The sequence below is a fragment of the Calidris pugnax genome, unplaced genomic scaffold (assembly GCF_001431845.1).
Source record: "Calidris pugnax isolate Ruff unplaced genomic scaffold, ASM143184v1 scaffold20, whole genome shotgun sequence".
Taxonomy (NCBI): domain Eukaryota; kingdom Metazoa; phylum Chordata; class Aves; order Charadriiformes; family Scolopacidae; genus Calidris; species Calidris pugnax.
This window is the reverse complement of record NW_015094510.1, coordinates 12,522,109-12,544,358: the sequence shown is the minus strand read 5'-3', so window position 1 is coordinate 12,544,358 and position 22,250 is coordinate 12,522,109. Positions and strand designations below refer to the sequence as shown.

The 22,250-nt window shown below is 42.8% G+C and overlaps 1 protein-coding gene across 2 annotated transcripts in view; it reads right to left on the bottom strand.

The window, feature by feature from the left end:
- The window catches only part of DGKH (diacylglycerol kinase, eta), a 172,230-nt gene extending 152,080 nt beyond the window's left edge, over positions 1 to 20,150 (bottom strand). For both annotated transcript variants that reach the window (XM_014965977.1, XM_014965976.1), the window contains exon 1: positions 19,965 to 20,150. In XM_014965977.1, the coding sequence (XP_014821463.1) occupies positions 19,965 to 20,141 (177 nt within the window). In that variant the 5' untranslated portion in view covers positions 20,142 to 20,150. The remainder of the gene's footprint in view (positions 1 to 19,964) is intronic.
- Positions 20,151 to 22,250: the final 2,100 nt, after the last annotated feature.

The following is a 22,250-nucleotide window of genomic DNA, read 5'->3' as shown; positions in this document are numbered from 1 at the left end:
CCCCCCCCAGGTCCCCAGAAAAGGGAAGGTGACCCCTCCAGCTGTGCCACCCATCGCCGAGAAACACAGAGAAACTGTAAGTGCCCAGAAGACACCCAGGCAACGTGCTGCGTCCAAAGGTTGTTCTCCAAGGTCACCTTCTTGACAACTCACTGACAGTTTCTCCACATCCTTTTCTTCTGGTTAAAGAAGCCCAATAAGAAAAGGCTGCTGTGGACCTATAAGCAGGACTGCAGACATTTCACAAGCCCCATGGTAGAGAACTACTTCAGCAACCAACTGAGCTCACAAAAAGGATAGCCAGTTCTTACCCTGATACAATAAGACATTTAATTCTGACACCTTTGTTTGTAAAATCAAAGTTCTCTTAGAGGCAACTATGCCCGTGTAACAGAAGCGATCTTTTTTTTGATTGGTTTTCCAGTTACTTGGTTTCCAAGGCCTTCCTCATTTCCTGCAAGGATAAAAGGGCCCTATTCTTGCTCATACCCAAGGTTTTGCTCCAAATGAGAACTTCCATTTACTTCATTCACTAAACTGGCAAGAAGTTGTTCCCAAGAAAAGATTAAAGCTTTGGGGTTTGAATCACCAAGGCAGATCCACTGAAAACTTTTGCTAGGAGTCTGGGAGTTCAAAACAATACAGAAACCATCTTGATACCTTTCCCAGCAAGAAATCTTTTGATCTTCCTTCCGTGGAGCAGTTCAGAAGCTCCACACTGAGGCAGAGAAGACTTTATTCCACGCCAAAAGCCACATACATTTGGCTACCTCTCCCAAGGTACCCCTCCCAAGGGCTTCTATCCTGCCTCCAGCTTCTCTCACAAACCATCAGATAAGCCAGGCTTGTCCATGCCCTGATGGGAAAACAGACAGTTCTTCCATGTAATGGCTTTGTAACAGCCTCTCCAGACACGCTGTTCTCTCTAGAAAGGGATCCAGGTGGTCTTAGGGACTCCTGAGTTTGTCATAGCTGCTTCCTCTCGCCTGGGAATGGAAAAGCTTTTGATCTTAGCCTAAACAGTCATGAATTGAGGTTTGGTGGCATGACAGGACTATCAGCCAGCTGGCCTCCACCTTCTTTCCCTTTAGGTGGGCACAGCAAAAGGCACCAAACAACACTGAACCCTGAATCTAATACTTTATTATAACACATAATATATCTATAACTAGTGAAAATTCAGAATTGCCAAGTGAAACATTTAAGAGCTTTGCACACAAACCTCCGCCTAACTACCTACAGCGTTAGAGGCCAAGTCTCTGCCTTGTACCCCAGCAGTTCTTAGTGCTTTCCTCAACTGAACATGTTCTCCAGAAGCCCCTCTGGGCTTCTAAGAAGTCTCTCCTTCCATCACTTCTACAGATTCCCTGTTCTCCTGCAAATTCCCAAAAGCTAAAGGTACCAACTCCCCCCTCCCTCTCTTCTCCTTGCCTGAGAGCAAGAGGCAGAAAATGGTAAGCAAGCTGTTTTCTACCCTGTTTCCCACACTCCGTTCATCTCAAGAAAAAATAGACAGCATTTGTACAGGTAACTATGAATAAATCAATTTAAATACTTCTACCATCTGTCATACTTTTCTTGTTTCCTGAAGCAACGAATGATCTGAAAACCTGGTATGAGGCATAGTTGGCTCTTCTTGGAGGTCCAGAAACTACTCATGAGAACAGAGTAGAGAGTATGCAGAAGAGGTGTTAAGGCAATCTGCTATGTCTCCCAAAGCAGTAGGTCTTGTTCCTTCTCTTTCACAGCAATCAAAATCTCAGCTCCTAAGAAATCACTGCTTTTTGGCAGCCTATATATTAGTAGGATAGGTATATTGGCCTTGTCCTTGAATTCAGATTTCTGTTTTAAGGAAAATAGTTACCCAGGTCCTTTGTTTTATTCTCCGACTTCTGCTCTGCTCATGAGAAGAGACAACTTTAAACGCCATCAGACTTCCAAGAGCATTCAGCATCAACAAGTCCCATTTAGGCATGTAAATAAGTCACTCTGGATTTGCTGGATGCTGAGTGCTCTTGAAGAGCTGCCCCATCTATTTCTTCTGTACCACTTCAGGTACCACTCACTGGATTTAAAGATGACATTGACAGACAGGCAGTGCGCTACTCAGGAGTGACTTTGAACATTAGGCACACAGGGAGAATGGTTCTGTCGTGGTACAAAAACACATTCCATAATGATACACTCTTCCTCATATCTCTGTACTTAAGTGTTTAAATTACACGCTTTGTACAGTTGTCAGCACTGAAAATAAAACTAACCCTCATTTTTCAGCACCCTCATTTTTCAAACATTGGTGCAATTCATCCTAGGTTGTAGCAGGTGGTCATGAAACAGAGACTCCCTCTTCTCTCAGTGCACATGGACACACGTGTATTAATTTTGCCCCTTTGATACTCCCTTGATACTAAAACACTTGGGAGAGGCCATTATTGAATGGCTGAAGGGAATATGCCATCATTAAAATTGCACAGCTTTTGCTTCCAGGCCTTTCATTAGGAAGGTAAGAATTCATATTCTTCTGAAAACTAAAGAGGAGGCATGGACATTCCCAGTTGTTGTCATGGATACAGCTGCCGAGAAACATGTCATTGTACCCCTGCAGATAAATGCATGTGCCAACCACTTGGAATACGCGGTGGCAAAACCACTGCAAATGTTAAACATTCTCACATGTCCATCAGGTTCCTCTTGAAATGTGCACTAACAACAACAACAACAACAAAAAAAGAGAGGTTATTTTTAAACATAAAGGTTATGGCATGAAGGAAGAAATGGCTAGGCAGTTAAAAAAAAAAAATGTTGGCACTTTCATAGTTCATGATGTCATGGAGGAAAAAATATTATGGAACAATAGCATGAGTAAAGGATCAAGTGTCAGCCCAACTTCGAGTTATCTGGATTTTGTCAGTGTGTGTTATAACAGTATTGTTAACTGCAATAACTGTATTTCTTAGGTCAATGGATGATTAAAAAAACAAACACAAAAAAATAAGTAACGAACACACATTGGGAAATTTTGAACTGGGGAAGCTCTGGTCCTGATTAGACTATCTCATAGTGCTGGCATTTTTACCTGCACTACGGCACTTCTAATCTCTTTCCGCTTCGGCTTTACATTAACTATTTCCTGGGGACACAGATCACAAAAAATGAAGAGGCTGAAAACATGAGACTGGTCTTCCTTATACCATTTTCCGTATCCACTGATGTAGGTCATGAAGGAAGGCAATTACCAGGATGCTCCTGGAGTTTTGCTGCACACTGGTTAGCAGCGTTTCATTGCACCGTGCAGGTGAGAAAAAGCAAATAATATCCCTGCAGAGAGCAGGCAAGGTTTTGGATTCTCCTTTCCTGGTGCAGAGAGAGAAACAAAGACAGGCTGCTGTAGGGCAATCGTTACCTTGAGCAAGCAAAACACCAAGGGCTGGATGTGGAAAGGGGAGTTTGATGGTGAGGCACACGAAGTCAAACAAGACAAGACCAGCTCCCTGTGCCCAAAAGGAGGCCTCCAGCAGCATGGAAGAAATCACTCCGAACCGAGGAGCTAATTCATCACCGTGCAAAGACCAAAGAAATAAGGAAGCAGAACTGAGCACCCTGTTATAAATCTCTCCTCGTAAGTATTTTGGGACAGGCCTAAACAATACAACGCTGTGTTTTGCAGAGATATGTGAGCTATCGCTAAATGAAGCACGTTGGAACTGGAAGCAAGATAACCGCCTTAGCATGATGTAACACCCCAGCTAATTAGCTCCATTAGGAACAAAGCCCGAGAGGGCTGCACTGGATGCAGAAGGCAAGCAAGTTCATTTAGGGCTAGCTACAGCACTTCAGTACAGCACTACTGTCCTCCAGAAAGACACCTCCTCGATGTATCAGCTGAAGGTGTAAAGCACGACAGAATAAAAATAATCATCATCATCACTATCATCATCATCACCACAGGAGAGGGACAGCTTCACTGGAAAAGTAGTTGTGAAGTATGTGCTATAAAAAAAGAAAGGTGAGAACATCCAATTACACTCCAAAACGTTGGCTGTTTCACCAGAGCTGGAAAGGAGCTCCCCCGTTGGAGGGGTAGGCAGAGCAGGGATCCTGCCTTAGCACAGATTCCTACACCGCTGCTCTCACAACAGGTCATCGTGTTTATCCCAGCCAAGAAAATCGCTGTTGGTCGGCATTCTGCCATATCTGATCATCGCTAGAGCCCAGCACCCTATCCCGGTGTCCACTGCAACACAAAAGTCCTTTGAAGCTACCCAGTTGTTTTAGAAAAGAAAAGCCACAAGAACAGAAGGCAACTTTAGAGAGCTCACTCGTGGCAGCCATTCCCCCCCCACCTTCCCACAACTCCAACCAACAGACCTCACAGGCATTTGACACAACGGCTAAGGGGGACACAATTCGACTAAAGAAAAGATTAAAAGGCATTTTAAACTACTGTTCAATAGATTCTACAGTATTCTTCTCAACTTACGAGTTGTGACTTTCTCCTCAGGAACTAAAATGTTTTCTGAAGAATCCCCAAGCTCATTTGGGAGGGGAAACAAAAAAAAAGGAGGAAAAATAATAATCTGGTCTTTCTAGTTTGACAGATAGGCTTTAAAATATAAGTCCATGTAATAAATACAGACAATTATAGCACAAAAATACACATTTTGGAACACACGACTTGCAAAATGAAAGTTTCATATTAGTTACAGAAAAGCTTCCAGTACCTGCATCCACATCCCAGTCCTTTGATCCAACTAGCCTACTACGCCTTCCACATTTACGTAGCAGGCAATTAGGGAAATAAATGTCTTTAGATTAAAGTAAGTTCTTATCCTCAGAAGACACACAAGACTTAGAACCTCATCATTTCACCCCCTGAAAGATGGAAAGAGTTAGCTGGATTTTTAACCAGATAAGCAGTCATGGAACTATCTGGAATCCAATAGCAGCAATTAAAAATAAACTCTTAACTGAAACAACATAGTCAATTCATGGGTAGGGACCCACCTGAGGAGGAATAAGGAAAACAAAAAATGGAGTGCCTCAGGAGCCACAGACTGCAATTGAACAATTCATAGGCTGAACGCAGCCCCCAAGGCAACATCCTCCCTTTTAAGATCCACCCATAGAATTAAGCATGTCCCATAAGCATCACTAGCTTCTGGGAGAAAAGCTGTTACAAAGCCACTATGACAGGCAATACCTGATACAGTGCTAGCAATGGAACACCCACAGGTCACCCTACAGACCAAGCCACCCCACGGTATTTCTAGGCATGCACAGGCAGCAGCCAGAACAATCTACAGGCACTTAAATCCTGTTTCTTGTAAACTATAAACTTCCTCAGTGTGACCTGCTGCACTAACAGTAGCGCACAAAACCCTAAAATCACACACTTTATCTCTCCTACTCTACAGATACTACTTATTTATTAGTTGCCAGTGAGAGGACAAGGGGCAATGGGCACAAGTTGGAACATAACGGGTTCCACTTGAATATGAGGAAGAACTTTTTCACGGTGAGGGTGACAGAGCCCTGGAACAGGCTGCCCAGGGAGGTCGTGGAGTCCCCTTCTTTGGAGATTTTCAAGACCCGCCTGGATGCAGTCCTGAGTAACATGCTCTGACAAGCTCTGGGTGGTCCTGCTTTAGCAGGGGAGTTGGACTAGATGATCTCTATGGTCCCTTCCAACTCTAAAAATTCAGTGAAATTCAGTGAGATTTCCTTACATTTGGTTCTCTGTCCAGAGCAGGAACTTACAAGAGGACCAAGTACTACGTCCTTCCTTGCTGATTCACTGAACACCCTCTCCCTCTCTGAGCCTTCATTTAAGCCTCTGTTGGCTGTGACAACACATGAAGACACCCTAGAATTTACAACAGGTCTATTTGTTGGCAACATTATGCTCATGTCCAGGACAAAAAAAAAAATTTAAAAAAAGAGTTAAGAGGTCACTGAAAAAGACAGTCAAGCTAAGCATTCACTGGAGCATGTGGTTCCAGGTCGCCAAGACATTGCCCAAAAAAAGCTGTTCCCAAGTTACTTTGCTGTTTGCAAACAATCCTCTACCTCTGCTTTGATCAAGCTTCAGAAGGAAGCTGTCCCACACATCACGGTCCATTTAACCCGCCCTGATGAAACGGCCTGGCTGCCCTCTGCATCGTTCGCTCTCTTCCGCGGAAGCTTTTAGGAACACTAAGCGTACCCATCCCCATTGTCCAAATCCCAGGATGCTGACATTTCAAATTGTACTCTTCTCTATGCAACCTGTGAAAATAACAAAGAAGATAAAAACCTCCCACCAATGCTCAGGTGGCTGCTTGCCTATATGCAACGAGCACAGGTTGCCAAGAGACTGCAATGATGAGCAGCATTTAGTCTTGAATACTCTCTCAAATGGGCTTTTGCTATATATTAACTCGAAGCAATAAAACATCAAGACCACGTTCTTGCATTCAGTTTAGAATTAGTTTTTATGGCCGATATATAAAAGGAGATGGCTGTAACAGACATGCTACGATGTTCTTAACTGGAATATATAAACAGTGCTTCTATAATAGGCGCTACCCTGAACTTTGTCAGGGAACTGCCTGAACTTCAGGCTTCACGCCTGGCACTGCTTTTCCTGAATTTTAAACCCGAAAGAAACATCTGTAAAGATGAGAATAACCAAGCTCTACACAATGGTTAAAAAAAAAATAAAATTTGAAAAAAATAAAATCTGAGAATAAGCAATTGTCAGGTAGCATGTATAGAAACTCCCTCTGTAAGATCCATTCCCCAGGGTAAAAATTAAGTGCAGATTCAGTCAAATTTAGGAGGCTTGAAAGAATGAAAAAACACAGCCTATTATACCACTTAACAAGATACGGCTGGTGATTTTCAACCTTTCCATCTAAAAATAAGGTAATTTTGCAATTAAAACAAAAGCTACCATTAAACCTTAGGTGTCAGAACATTTTTCTGCATTTATACACATCAGATGAATAATAGTTTCATAGTTGCTACCTAGAGAACAGAAGTTCTATTACATGTGTTTCTAAGACAGCAGTACTACAGCCTCTTATATATTCTTAGGTATTCAGTATTGATCAAATTTTTCAAGCAAAATTCAGCGCTATCAACCATTTTTCTCTGTGGATACTGCATATTATTTTTGTTATGCAGCTTAGTATAAATTTCTTTCTATGTAAGTTTCGTTACTTACCTCCCCGATGAAAGAAAAGCACAGAAGTGCTTTTCTGTGCGCTGCGAAATTCCGCACACGTGGAGAGCCAGAGGTTTAGTGCTGCTTAACACCTTGGGGACAAGAGTTGGAATCCGTATTTCTCCATCACCATATGCTGTGGTAAAACTGATTAGTGGTATTAGCAACAACCGACAAAGTTTAATTGGTCCAAGGTCACGTAAAAGGGAAAATCAAGGCTTGGGCTCCAACAGAGAGACATACGGTCTTCCAACTAAACTGCAAGTTTGAGAAGTTTTATAATGACTTCCATGACAAATAAATCACCAAAGGGAAAGCATTAAAAGTATATCCAGGACACAAAAAGGGTCAAGAAGCCTACATTTTAAGTCCCTGTGCCAAGTGTTTCTATGCTGCATTTAGATGGGTCCTATTCTCTACTGTACTCGTGGCCTCCGAGTCATCTGTCACCACCTGCAAGAGGTGCACAATCACCTCCAGTGATGTGGACAGAATGGTGAAGATGGTGCAGCACTATCCAGACCCCCTTCAACTGCATCTTGACCAACTGTGTGGCTGTCAAAACCCTAGGTCATCAAACCTGATGGAGAATGACATTAGAAACGAAACAAAACTTGGAAATAACTTCAGTTCTTGCAATTTCCTCTTGTAGGGAATTTTAATCTAGTTTAGTTCCCAGTTCCCCTGAGTGCCTCTTAAAATTCTAGCTTTCAAATTTTAACTAAATCAGCAGGCAAATGGTCTTATGGCAAATAAATCACAGCTATAGTAGGTAGACCATTTGAAACAGCAGTCAGTACAAGGAAGTTTTATTTAGAGAGAGGAGGAAGACTTTAGACCTTGATAATGCATGATATGATTCCATGCCATTGATCTGCAATCACATAGCTTTATCTGTAATGCAAACAAAAAGTTATTTAGAATACTCCTAATTAGACATAATAAGTGTACACTGGCACATTACTGAATCTATAAATAGACAGCAACCACACCATTTCACTCTTGCTCCATGTTATAAAGTATGGGAGGGAGGAAGAGGAAAGGCACTTTCTCTTTTTTCAGACCTTTCTTAAGGTTATACCATTGAAAAAGAATTTTATTTTTTTTTTTCTCCGGAGGTATTTAATCAGACCTTTAAATACTGACAAACCTTCCTCAGCAGACAAAGGTTATCTTTGACACTTGTGTAAATGGAAGGAAGAGAATACTTAATTTGAAATAAATCGGGAACCATATTGTAGCAATCTAAGACAATCAGACAGACACAGCTCTGGGCAACCCAACGTTGCATGGAAAATGTCCCTCCTCTAAGTGTGGGGGTGGGACCAGATGACCTCCCAAAGTCTCTTCCAACCCAGATTACTATTATGATTCCGTAACAACCCCATAAATATATTTTTTTCTAGAAAAAGTCCTTCTTTATAACCTCTCACACCTACACACAGTAATTTGAACTGTGGATTAGCTATAAATAACCTTGGCACGTATTTCAAAGAAAAGGTATAATCATCTTTAGGATAAAATTCAGCAGAAGCTCATTTGCCTCTTGCCCTGGCTGTGACTTTTTTTTTTTTTACTCAAATAGAAAACCACAAAATTTTCCCATCATTTCTAATTCCTCACCGTGAGACAACCTCCCAGGGACACAGGTTTATCATGGGCTCAAAGGGTAATTTGAAATAGGAGCCCTTTGTAGAACTGTTGGCAACAGATCCCCAGCTGAAGAAGGGTGGGGAAGGGGTAGAACCTGTGATGTTAACTCCTTTTATCTCCTCCTCAGTGATGCACACAGCAACCAAGTGAAAAACTGTTTCTTTAAAAGATTTCTTTTCTTTTACCTTAAATAGTGTAAGCAAAAAAAAAAAAAAAAAAAAAGGTCCGGTTTCGGCACCACGACACAGGTTTATCATGGGCTCAAAGGGTAATTTGAAATAGGAGCCCTTTGTAGAACTGTTGGCAACAGATCCCCAGCTGAAGAAGGGTGGGGAAGGGGTAGAACCTGTGATGTTAACTCCTTTTATCTCCTCCTCAGTGATGCACACAGCAACCAAGTGAAAAACTGTTTCTTTAAAAGATTTCTTTTCTTTTACCTTAAAAAGTTTAAAAAAAAAAAAAAAAAAAAAATCAGTACTGGTTCGGATGCACACATGTGCACAGAATTACTGGTCTCTTTATGCAAGAAAGTGCATCATCTAAAGTGTACATATAATCAGCACTATGGAAAAATGCAAAGTCTAAAGAAACTGGAATAAAGATAATGTATTCTTTCAAAAAAAAATAATAAAAAAAAGGCAAGCTATTCACTGGAGTTGCATTTACCTGGCAACACCAGGTAACATGAGCTATAACACAAAAGCACTGATGGGTTTTTAAGCATACAGCTTGACATTGCCAGCACATTTAATAGCTTGCTTTTGACAAGAGCTCGTCAGAAGTTCTGTACTTATTAGGATCTTCTTTTCCTTTGAAATGCTGAAGAAGCCGCAGAACAGAGTTTTGTGATGCAGCATCAGGGGCGTAGATAAAAAATCTGACAACCCTCTGAAGCCCAGAGTATTTTTTTCATGTATTTTATAAAATTACCAAGTAGGGCAAGGGAAAAAGCTTGTCATCTACTAGACAGGATACAACCACAGACCCTAATTTATGTAACTGCCTTTCAATTTTTGAAAGCCAGTAGATTGAGGAAGGCTAGAGACCACTGGCCTAAGCAGTAAAGTGTCTCAGGTATAAATCTTACCTTGCCTGCACATCGTTTGAGGCACATTGACCAAAATGTTCTCTCTACAAAATGTTAACCACGGGACTCAGTACAGGTAAAAGTCCCTTCTTAACTTCCTAAAGCTTGCCTGCTTCCAGCAGCAGCATACGAACATGTATATTAGCCCAGCATTCATTCATAACCAAAAAAACCCCACAATGCAGTCATATGAGCTACATGAGGAAGTTTTCTTAAATACTGGTTTCTCCTTGCAAAAGCCTTACAAAACAGACTTCCAGCGTATATGCAAAATCTGCCTGAAAAAGTTCACTCGGGATAGAAAATAAAGTTTAACAACATCTGATAGATGGCTCTGAAGACTGTTTATTTTGTGTGTTACGAGAAGCTGTGTAAATGATAAAAATATTTTTATTTCCTTAAAAGCTCTGATTTAATTAGAAATGTTGGCTCTTCATCTCACGCCCAAGTAACTCACTCAAACTAGCTCCCTGTTGCAGACCAGCATCCTCTCAACATTCTTCCCAGACAGAAGTTCCATATAATGAATATATCAAGTTAATATACAATAGAAAGAATTACTGTTTATACCACGAACACCACCATTTTCTTTCAGTGATGGGATCCTTGACTCACTAAACCCCCTTTTATCCCTTGTGCTCTCTCTTTTTTCCCCACTTTAACAGACTGAAGCCAACGTTTGTCCATAGAGTCCATAGAGTAACTTGTATGAAGCTCCCCAAGATAATAGGCAAAAAATAATAATAATAGCTGAAAAAAATCAGGAAAAAAGGGTGTTTTCAAGACAATAGCTCCCCACTGAACCATCTGCTTCCAAGACTGATCAGTACCACTGACAGAGGAGGCAGCGCAGAGCGATACTATCTAGAGGAGAAACCTCATGTATCTGCACCCTCTCTAAGTCTCCATGCCCAGCAAACTTTCTGGTCTTGGGCAGTTCCTCTCTTTATGGGGTTTACTGGGAAAAACCTTGCAGAGGTACAGGCTGAAAGGAAAAGGGATGTCAGCCTTTCTCTGTTCAAATTCCTGAAGAAACCGTGACAGCAGCAGGCAGGAAAGGAGGGAGAGAACAAGAAGCAAGATGTCTCTATGGGAGCATTAAAACAAACACAGAGGTATGTGCCGTCCTCACGATCAACAGAGAGTTTGCACAGGGAAGGAAGAAGTCTCTGTGCGACGGGCAGCCAGGACTGCTGGGTAGCCACGCTTTCTGACATCCTTAGCAAGCCTTCCTCCTCACCAAGAGATGGGAAGACATCCACCTTCCTCTCAGTCCGGAGCATCACAGCAGCAATAAGGACTACCAGCTGTCAAACTGAAGCCGGTCAAACTCGGTTGCTAAATTTAAGCAACCACACAACAGGACATAACTGACCAGAGCAGCATGACAGCCCTTTAGATCCACTTAAATCTCTGCAGGCATGAAAAACCTCGGCAGATCTTCCCAGCACGAAACTATGCCAGAAGTGCAAAATGACACCGAGGGCACGGCCGGCTCTCCTCCTCAGTGAGCACATCTAGAAAGACTTCGGCAGGGGCTGGACACGCATCCTCCCGGCAGCAGCCCACAGAGGGGCTCGCCTCGCTTCCCACTCAGCAAACACATAGGGAGACTCACCACCCACCCACAAGCTCCTCTCCAGCTTCAAAACCCTATTAAGGTTGCTAAGTGACAATAACGTAGCGCGATCTCACACCATTTGCAACCCCCAAACGTTTAAAGGCAAGGAAATTAATGGTTCGGATCATCATAAATCTCAGGCGGCCCATCTAATAAACAAATAAATTCTCATCAAATGTAAAACCTTCCTGAATTCATTACGACGACGTTAACTCTCCCAGGAGTATAGCTCAGGTTTTTGTTATCGTGCTTTTAGTATCTAAGCAGTGCAAATGCTCCTGGTTAGGAACATCAGCGAAATGAAAAACTTAGCTTGGAGGAAAAAAAAAAAAAATTTGCTCTTTCTTCATAATTATGCAATATATCAGGATAATTCCTACATGGTAAAAGTTTTCTAAGTCAACTACGTTCTGACTTCATGTACAAAATTTTTATGGCCCACATCCAACGAGCACTTAAGCACCGGCTTAATTTTAAGAAGTAATTAATCATATAAAAGTGTACAGGACGACTGAAGTGTTTCAGTATGTACTTAAATGTTTTACTAGAATAAATCTCTTATTTCCTCTTAAATAGATCTAATGCAGTGGTCTTATTTTTAGCATATCAATGAAATAATATTTATTTGGGGTCAGCATTAAATTTGTTTGCTGTGATAAATGCAATGTTTACATTAAGAAAGAAGGAGGTTTCATTTTATTATCACGTGGAGGATGTAAGCTATGGATGTCTCCAAGCTAGACTTTTTTGCCATTGCTAGCAAGTTGTGGCTTGAACTCAGTATAACAATACAAATGGTTACTGTTATTTAGTAGCCTGTTCTTAAGTTTTTAAAAGATGACAGTGAAGAAGATTGACAGGATGAGGGAGCAGGGGTTGTTCAGCCTGAAGAAGAGGAGGCTCCAGGGAGACCTAATAGCGGCCTTCCAGTACCTGAAGGGGGCCTACAGGAAGGCTGGGGAGAGACTGTTTACAAAGGCCTGTAGTGACAGGACGAGGGGCAATGGCTTCAAGCTGAAGGGGAGCAGATTTAGACTGGAGATTAGGAGAAAGTTCTTCACTGTGAGGGTGGTGGAGCACTGGAACAGGTTGCCCAGGGAGGTGGTTGAGGCCCCTTTCCTGGAGATATTCAAGGAGAGGCTCAACGAGGCCCTGGGCAACCTGGTCTAGTTGGGGGTGTCCCTGCTGACTGCGGGGGGGTCGGATTAGATGACCTTTGGAGGTCCCTCTGGCCTGGACGATTCTATGATTCTAAGATATAGGAGAATTCAACTCACTTCTTGGAGGCAAGATGGGAAAGTATAAAACAGTAATGTAAGGCAGTGGCAAATACAAAGGGGAAAGAAAGAGTTCTCTCTCTTCATAAAAGACAAAGTGCAGGTACCAAAGTATCAAACTGAAAAAAATGAACAAATCTACCCATGCTGTCAATAACTTTATAACATCACATCCACCTACATTACAAATAACTATAAAGAATCTTAGAAACCTACTGGCTATCCAGAACAAAATATTGGTCTTGTGGTTCCTCTGCAAGTGAGCTGCTGAACTACCTTCTCTGCACCGAACTGTGTTTTAATTATCCCTATCAGAGGAAAACATCCAAAACATCAGAATGACTACAGAAGCATTCTTTTATAGCCAAAACTCCATACTCTGAGCTTCAATGAATGCACACACACAAACACACAACACATTACCTTCTTGCTGTGCTTGGATTTTAAGGTCTCCACACTATACATGCTGTTCTATAGATCCCTTACCAGAAACATAGCTGGTCAGAGTTCAAAGAAAATGAGACTTACAATGCTTAAAAACAAAAAAAAAACCAAAAAAAAAAACCACACAAAAACCACACAACACCACAACACCAAAAACTTAGTCTTTTGGAGCATTCCAGAGCAAGAACATTGGTCTAAACTGCCTTTTATCATCTTCAGTAGGTCAAGAGGATTCAATACCTCTACCTTCCTTTAGATAAAGGTTTTGTGATAACCAGACAGACTGTTCTTGTGATCACTCCTTCAACAACAAAATCACTGCAATTCTGTGTATTCAGCTACATATATCCAAATTAACTTGGCTAGTCCAGCTAGTCATACAGTAGTCATACAGCAGTCTTGCACCTTGGATTCTGATGTAACTGCTGGAAACAATTCAAAATGTCCACAAATTATCTATATAGCCTTATATGGGTAAAGATCCAGCTATAGAATAGTTCTTTCTTGAGCTCTGGCATGGCTGCTGTGTGTCTTCAGAACTGTGCACATGAAATTCACAAGATAAGGCATCTCATAAAGGGATTCCCAGTTGTCATTTATTCTTGAATTAGTCTTTTCTTGTGCTTCTGAAGACCAGAAATTCTCTTTAAACTAAACAAGAACCTCAATGTGTTTCACCTGATCTTTTTGGCAGAAAAGCATTCCCCAGCTCCTTGGAACAAAACATAAAAAAATCATAATCTCTTATATTAAAGATGAGAGTGTGATTATCTTGTCTTTTTTCACATTCACAGCTCACCAGCTGTCTAGGAGGAGAAAAAAAAAAAAAGACCATAATTCATGTTATTTTTCAGTACAAAATAGAATAAGACCAAAAGCAACATCTTCTTCAAAGACCTGCTTGCAAATATCTACTAAAAATGTTACAAGCTCCTCCTTCCTCTCCTTTCTGGTACTTAGCTAGCAATTTAAGCTTTGCCAATACATGCATCACTAAAATGCCTTAGCATATTTCATTTCAGTTTTATACAAACACGTGTCAGGATTTGGAGTGGTAATGACCACTGTGCCTTAAATACTGTAACTCTTTCCAGTCATTTTTAACTTCCCAAAACTATCACGTCTTTGGCTGAAACTTTCCATTAATGAATCCTTTTTTTTGAAAGCTTATGTAGAGATACAGCAAGTGTGAGAAGCAATAGATATTGTGCACCATTTCACACTAAAAACTGGTTTGCTTTGTCCAGGCCTACTCTAGAACTGAATAATATACGTATGTATATGAAACCTTAAATATATTACTCTTTGCATGAGTCCGTGTGCCAGGAGCATACACTCCTGGGGATGTGTGCATGTATCAGGAGCATATGCTGATGAACTTATTCTGAATATTTAACTTAAAAATTAGGGTAAAGACTCCAGGATGCAAGGAGAGAATCAAATTTTCCAGAGTTTTTACAACAGTTGTGAAAAAAAAAACCATTGGTGAATACTAAGGATGGATGTACAGTGCATGCACTGGACAATTAATTTAACTGCAGAGCAAAAACAATGGAAAGTACAAATGCTGCAGACAGATACCCTGCAGCACCCTTCAATCTCTTCTGGAGGCACTGCCAGGTGCCCAGAACTCGAGGACAATTTCTATACACTTAGTCACTTTAGTTCTGCCCCATGCTGTGTAAACACAACAGCAAAGTTTAGTGACACTATAGGTGCTACCGCTTTTGCAAAAGAAACTGCAATTTACAATGCATTTTGAAGCTGTGCAGGTTCAGACAATCCTAATGCACATACAGGATCCCCGATGGGGTTAAATTTGCTACCATAGCATTCTCCTGAGAACTTCTGGTACATAAAAAACGTGTTCCCTTAACCAGAAAGGAATCAACCACTACTTAACTGAGTAAATCAGGAACTATCAAAGCTAGAAAAAGCAGATTACACTGCAGAGTATGATGATAGTGAAGTCTAATGCTTGTATCAACCACAGTACTTTACACTTAGGTGAATTAACAAGTTCTGGTAACCGGAGAGAAATGTATACCAGAAACAAACAGGAAGTGACTACTGGGACTTGGCACTGTCAAATGTCACCATATGGAAGAGGTTAGAAACTTTTTGAAGGCTCAGTTCCTAAGTGGCTGGTGTTATCCGCTAAGGCCAATAAAAACACAGTAGGGAATTTAATTAATTTACTTTTATGACTCCATAATGATTTAGGATATCTAAAAAAAAAAATATATTAAGACCCCAGATAATATAATTTTAGTAACAACTCTTGCCATTTAACTAAACAACACTGTATCATGTCCACTAATTATAACACACTGGTGTTTCTGAACATCTCCCATGTTACTGTGATTTCATTATTAACAAAAACCACTGGGGATGAAGGACAGGAAGAAACCATTCTCCTGGATGCATTATAAGCGCATTTATCTCGCTCAATACACCCTATTTTCTTGCATTTCCTGATTTATATTTTCTGCTCCAGAATGTCTGCTTCATCCAAAAATAAACACAGGCCAGATACCCAATCGCAGACTTGACAGCAAAACACGTATCCAGCAGAGCTTTCCCATTAACCACACGCGGACATATTAAAGTAAGAAGCCAGGACAGTGATGAAAGCGCTATTCTTTATATCCACTTTTTAGCAGAGAGTACTCAAGACAAGAATAGGAACTATAACTGTGCTCACCTGACAACTCTACTTCCAAGTATCCAGGGACCATTTCATTTATTAATCTTGTGCTCACCCCCAAGATGAGAGGAATTTAAAGAGAAAAAGTGTCAGCTCTAATTTGAACCCTTCCTTCTCGACAGGTCCCAGCTACAAAGAACTGAAGCAAGACCATCTTTTTAAGGAATGTACTTTGCACTATGGTGATTAACTTTAAAGAAACTACAGCCCAGCTGATGACAGGCAGAGTTTTCAGACTGCAGCCCCTAAGATCTGAAGTCATCTGTTTCATTTAAGAAAGGCACCGACGCTGCCTGTCTTAACCAGCATCTTTAGAAGTTAAGACAACAAATTTAATGCAGATGCATGGAGAACCTTCCCCGATTTAAATCCCCAATATAACACTGTTTGTACATCATCAGATATACTACTTCAAAGCTGTCTGACTGCAGCTTTCCAAAGTCCTCATAAAAACTAAATGTATATTCCAAAAATCTTTTTACCAAGACACTTCTTATGTACTAAATATTCAGGTCTCCCAGTGGGGGGGGAAGGGGAAATTGTGGGTAGACATCACGAAGCCAAGAATTGTTTCAATGCTCTCCACTGGGGATTTCAGCTCAAAACTGTTCAAACTTCACAGGGTACCTGCCACCTGTTTATTGCCTTGCATTTCCCTCCAGGGAACTCATACAAGCTCCAGAGATGCAACAGCTTCCAGGATGATGTTTAAAGATGCTGGTTTTAATTTCACAGAATTACTAACTGATTTTGGTCCTGACTTGCCTAAAGACACCTACTGCCATGGTGTCGCCCTATAACCAAGTACGGGGCTTGAGTAAACAGCTCCTAGGTACAAACAAGGTGTTGGCCCAAATAATATTTCAGTCCTTTGCACTGCAACTTATTCTCTCCTCCTCAGGTTTGCAGACACAAGAACACGTTGATCTTCAAGTTTTCTGTTTGGGGAAATTAACAATGGCCATACTTTGACACAGACATGCCTTTAAAGTACTCTAAAAATGGGAGGAATACATACGCATAAATTAAAAATATACCCCTAAATAGAAGTTACATGAACATCTGGCCCTATCACCCACCCATTTCTCATTGTGATTTACTATAAAAGTAGTTCCACTGAAATCAAGCAAGCAATTTGCAGAGGAAGTTGCTATTCAACATGGACAAGTGGTGGTAAAACTGGACAACAAATTTCTAAGTAGAACTGTAAGCATATGATTAGCGTATCACAAACAAGCAATGAACTTCAGTGTAATTACATCTGCCAATATACTATTCTTTTTTTCCATTTTCCCCATTCTGTTTTTCACCCCCTGCCCCCTGTCACATACGTAATTGATTTTATTTAGGAAGAAGAGGGCAAAGGTTAAAAAGTCCCTTTGAGGCACTACAGGTGTTAGAAATGTTTAGACTTTGTTTGTGCTAGCAAAAGGGGTTTGCTCTTATACATACATTTGCTAAATCCTATTATACACACGTTTAAAAAAAATCCACTCCTGAATGATTCTGTCTGCAAAGCATCACCATATGGTAGCTTTCACAAATGATCAACTGTACCAAAACATCTAAAAATAACATCTTCCTTAAGTAAAATAAAAACAATTACCAGCAGAGACTTTTGGGTATAGTTCTGAGCTAAGGAATCAATACCACGTTGCTGAAATGTTTCAAGTAAGCATAGAAGCAACCTCCGGAGAAAAACATCACAGCATTAAATAGCCCACAAGCATCAATGATAAATGTAATATACATGTTTTGGGTTCTTTCAAAAGTCTATTCTTAGCTGTAAGACAAACCGAATCCATTTAATTAAAACCTTAGCTTACAAACACATTCACCGAGTAAGTGAAGCTTAACAAATCTAATTTGAATGAAAGGGACTAGCTGGGTAAAGGAGCAGCTCCCTGATGTTCCTTGCTCTGGTGGTTTCATGTAACCACTGATCACCAACTACTACAACAGCAAACATACAACACCCTTAAACTAAATGGGAGTTGTCTGTCTAAATATAGCTACTTTTAAATAATGCATTGTGAGTTATAAAATAAAGTGCTACTGAATTATTTAAGACGGGTCTCATCTTTAACAAAGATATATCACTTTTAATTAAATGAAAAGATGTTCATATTCGGTGTCGCATATTATTGTAAATTGCAACCAGTAAAACAACATTTTATGACTCCAATTATGTCAGCAGTCAGTTTTTCCTACATATATCTGATTCACAGAAATAGAACTGAGCTGCAAACTAAGGTAAGTGAAAGCATCACTTGTAGAGTTGTCTTAGAACTTCAGGTGATCCCAGCTTTACGTTCACTCACAGCCCTCAGATAGAGAATATCCCACCGACCGGTAACAGTTGGGAGGAACTGGCTGGGATCTCAGGCTCACAAACCTGTTTCTGTAACGTTCATAATCCGCACGCTTTCCTTACACAAGCATCAACCAAGGGAGCAAACTCTCGAATACACTCAACACCACTACAGCCAACAAAGCATCATGCTCTGTCACTTTAAAAACATGCTGAAGACCGCCACGCTGAAGCAGTGTTAAAGCTGAAAGTTTGTGAAGAGCTACATTTTCAACACAATGCAAGAGTTGTATGTTATTTACTATAGTAACCCTTCAGCCTGGTCTAACATCTGCAAATGGCAAAATTCACATTTAGCAATAAAATGGGATGACACATCACATTCAGGAGGTTTCAGAAAAAAAAAAAAACTACTTTGCACCTCACCTAACGGGATAGGGCTACTGTTTAACAACCAATACTTTCTGTTTAAAGGTGGCTGCCTTTTGGATGTGGTGTGTGAAAGCTGGAAGGGAGAACAGCAACAACCCGACAGGACTCCACAAAATGCTCTGTACTAACTTTAATGGGTGCTCTGTAAAGGAAACAACAACACATGACCTATTGTGTAGAAATCAGACTCGAAGTGTGATCTGTCTGGGCCTGCTTTGGGAGTCGCTTTGCCCCTCAAACCAGCTGCCTACAGCAAACCCCCTTATCTTAGGGGTCACTGATGCCACCAGCTCGGTGTTTCGTGCCAACCCCATCGCTGAAGGTGGGTCAAATCTACAGAGCCTTAACAGGACCTTTCCACGCAGAAAGCAAGGCAGACCTCGTTATTTTTATACTTTTAAATGCATGCTTCTTGAAGTGCGCTTTAGAAGGGAGGGGGAAAAAAAAAAAGTTAATTCCACCGGGATGACTTCGGCAGCCAAAAGAAGGGGAAAAAAAAAACCAAAACACACAAATCCGGCATTAAGCTGAAATTTTGACAGCCGCTCGGCGTCCCCAGCCCCGCGGGCGAGGATGTACAGAAGTTTTAAGCCCGTCCCGCCTTCCCAAGTGCCAACAGCCTTTCCCTCCGCGGCGGCGCTCCCGCTTCCCCGAACGGGGGGAGCCCGATGCACCCCCCTCCCCGGCGGGCTCGGGGGGTGAAGACGCCGAGGAACCGAGGGGGGAGAAGAGGAGTTGAGGTGGGGAGCAGAAAGGGCTCGCTGAAACAGCCCACCCGCGCTGCGGGCAGGCGGGGAGGGATCCCCCCCCGGCAGCGGTGCCCGGCCGCCGAGGAAGAGGAGCCGGAGGAAAGGAGGGAGGGAAGGAGGGAGTCAGCCCCGCCGCTTCCCCCACACCCAGGACGCCCGGCCAGGGCAGGGCGGCTGCCGGGGCAAGGCGGCTTCCCCTCCGGCCCCCGCGGAGCCCCGCCGCCCCGGGGGGCTCTTCCTGCCAGCCGGGGACAGATGTGGACGCAACAGCTGGACGGGGAGGAGGGGAGAGGGAAGGAAGGAAGAGGCACGGCTGCTTCACCACCACTACCACCGCCACCACCCCCCTCCTCCTCCTCAGGGGATGCGGGCGGGATGCGGCGGCCGCCGGCGGCTCCGGGCTGGCCCCGCTCTTGGATGGGGACGGTGCAACTGGCCCCGGGGGCAGCGGGGCTGGCCGGCTCCCCGTCCCCCCTTACCTTGCTGCGGATCTGGCCGGAGGTGGACACTTTCCGGATGAGTTTCTGGGGGCCCTCGTGTTCCCCTTCGCTGTCCGACGACTCGTCCGCCGGCCCCGCCGCCGCCGCCGCCGGGGGTTGGGGCTGGGGCTGCTGCGGGATCCCGGCGCCGCTCATCCCCGCCTCGGCCCCGGCCATCTTCCCGGACTCCTGCCGAGAGAGAGCACACGAGCCCGGCTCAGCCAGGCCGCGCCGCGCCTCAGGTGAGCGGCGGGTTGAGTCTGAGGGGGGAGCCTGGCTACGGCGGGTGGGGAGGGCCCACGGCGACCCCCGCACCTGCCCGGGCGTCCCCTGGCTCGGGGGCGGTGGGGCTGCGGGCGGCCCTGGGGTCCCCCGGGCGCCCGCAAGTCGCTCCCCTCGCTCCACCGCCAGCCCCTGGGGTCCGTACCCCCGGGGGTGACCCTCCGTGGGAGGTGGGACGCCAAATTCTCGACGTTTCACGGCAAAACCGTGCGGGTCTGAGGGCGGGTGGGCTCCCCACGGGCTGTCCCTTGGCAGTCATGTTGCACGCACGCCCTGGGGAGCCGCAGGGTGGCTGCTTGGGGACTGGGTGGACATCCACACCTTATCCACACCTCCTCCATACCTCCAAGCAGTTATAGTCCCGATATTGAAGTTACAGTCCTTCAATAGCAAAGCGCTGGATAATTTTGGCAAATGCATAGGTTACTTTCCTCTTATTTTCACAAATCACAGAATGATACGGGGTTGGAAGGGACCTCTGGAGATCACCTCGTCCAACCCCCCCTGCCACAGCAGGATCACCTACAGCAGGTTGGACAGGAACGCATCCAGGCAGGTTTTGAATATTTCCACAGATGGAGACTCCAGCACCTCTCTGGGCAGCCTGTCCCAGTGCTCTGCCACCCTCAAAGAAGTTTTTCCTCACGTTGAGATGGAATTTCCTGTGTTCCAGTTTGTGCCCATTATCCCTTGTCCTGCGACCGGGCACCACTGAGAAGAGTCTGACCCCATCCTCTTGACACCCACCCTTTAGATATTCATAATCATTGATAAAATCCCCTCTCAGTCTTCTCCAGGCTAAAGAGACCCAGGTTTCTCCTCTTAGTTTAATTTTCTTATTACTCTATTCATTTTTGTCTTTGTAAAAGAGGAACTTTTGCTTTCGGGGAGAGAAAGGGTCAGTTTTCCCTTTTAATCTGGGATCTGGCAGCTCACACGATCTTGAAATGTCACCACATGTTCTGAATTGTGGGACTTTGAAATTATTGTGGCTTGTATGTAGTCAGTGTTCAAAATAAGCATTTAAATCACAGCAATACTAAATAAAACACACAACTCCTTGCTGCATGGACCGGATTAAACATGAGAAAGCAATCAATACTTGTGGCTTCTATATTCCCACAATTCTATTTATATTTCTAGAAAGGGAACTGACATCTCTTAATACGCAATATAATGCCACAGCACCTAAATAAATATAAAGCAGTTAATGAGAAAGAAAAACAAGCCCATTGCGTACAACCTGTCGTACACGGCAGACGCCTTGCCATGAACTTAACTTCATACGCTCTGGAGTATCCCATTTCTTTTATTGGGACTGGTTTGGACGAGGTGAAATTAAATATTTCCCTGAAGCCTTGCAAGGTTTGTGTCTAGCTCCATGTTACCACACCAGGTACTTCAAATGAGAGTCTACTACTCTCCTCTACATAGGACTGCTTCTATTAAGTTATATTTTTTAAAAAAATGTTAGAAGTTACCTTAAAAAAAATGGCAACATTTCTATGAAGTTATATGTTAAAGGAATTTTAATCGTATTGCCTACATTCCCTATCAGAACGCTAATAGGGCCTAAATCCTACCATTAATACCACATCTCAGAATAGATGGAAGTTCTCATATAGCCCCTTTTCCATACAGGAACTAGGGGATGACTCTTCTCTTGCCTCACTCCTCACCTGAGACAGAGTTCTCCTTTTTCAAAAACATGGGATCAAACTTGGACAAGCACAAGTATGTCCTGCTCTCAGTGAATTAATTTAGGGCACAGCAAGGAAGAAAGATGGGTTAAGAGCAAAGTTTATGGACACTTGCTCTTTCCACCCTCCTTTCTTCCTCCTCACCTTAATTTCAGGAAAAGCAAATTACGCCAGAGCGTGTCTCACTGCAATTCTTTGAGCCTTCTGAAGGTAAATGACAACTGAATGTTGCAAGAGGATGACAAGGCAGAGTTTGCTAATTAATGCTAACATGTATTACGTGTAATTGCGACTGTGATTTGAG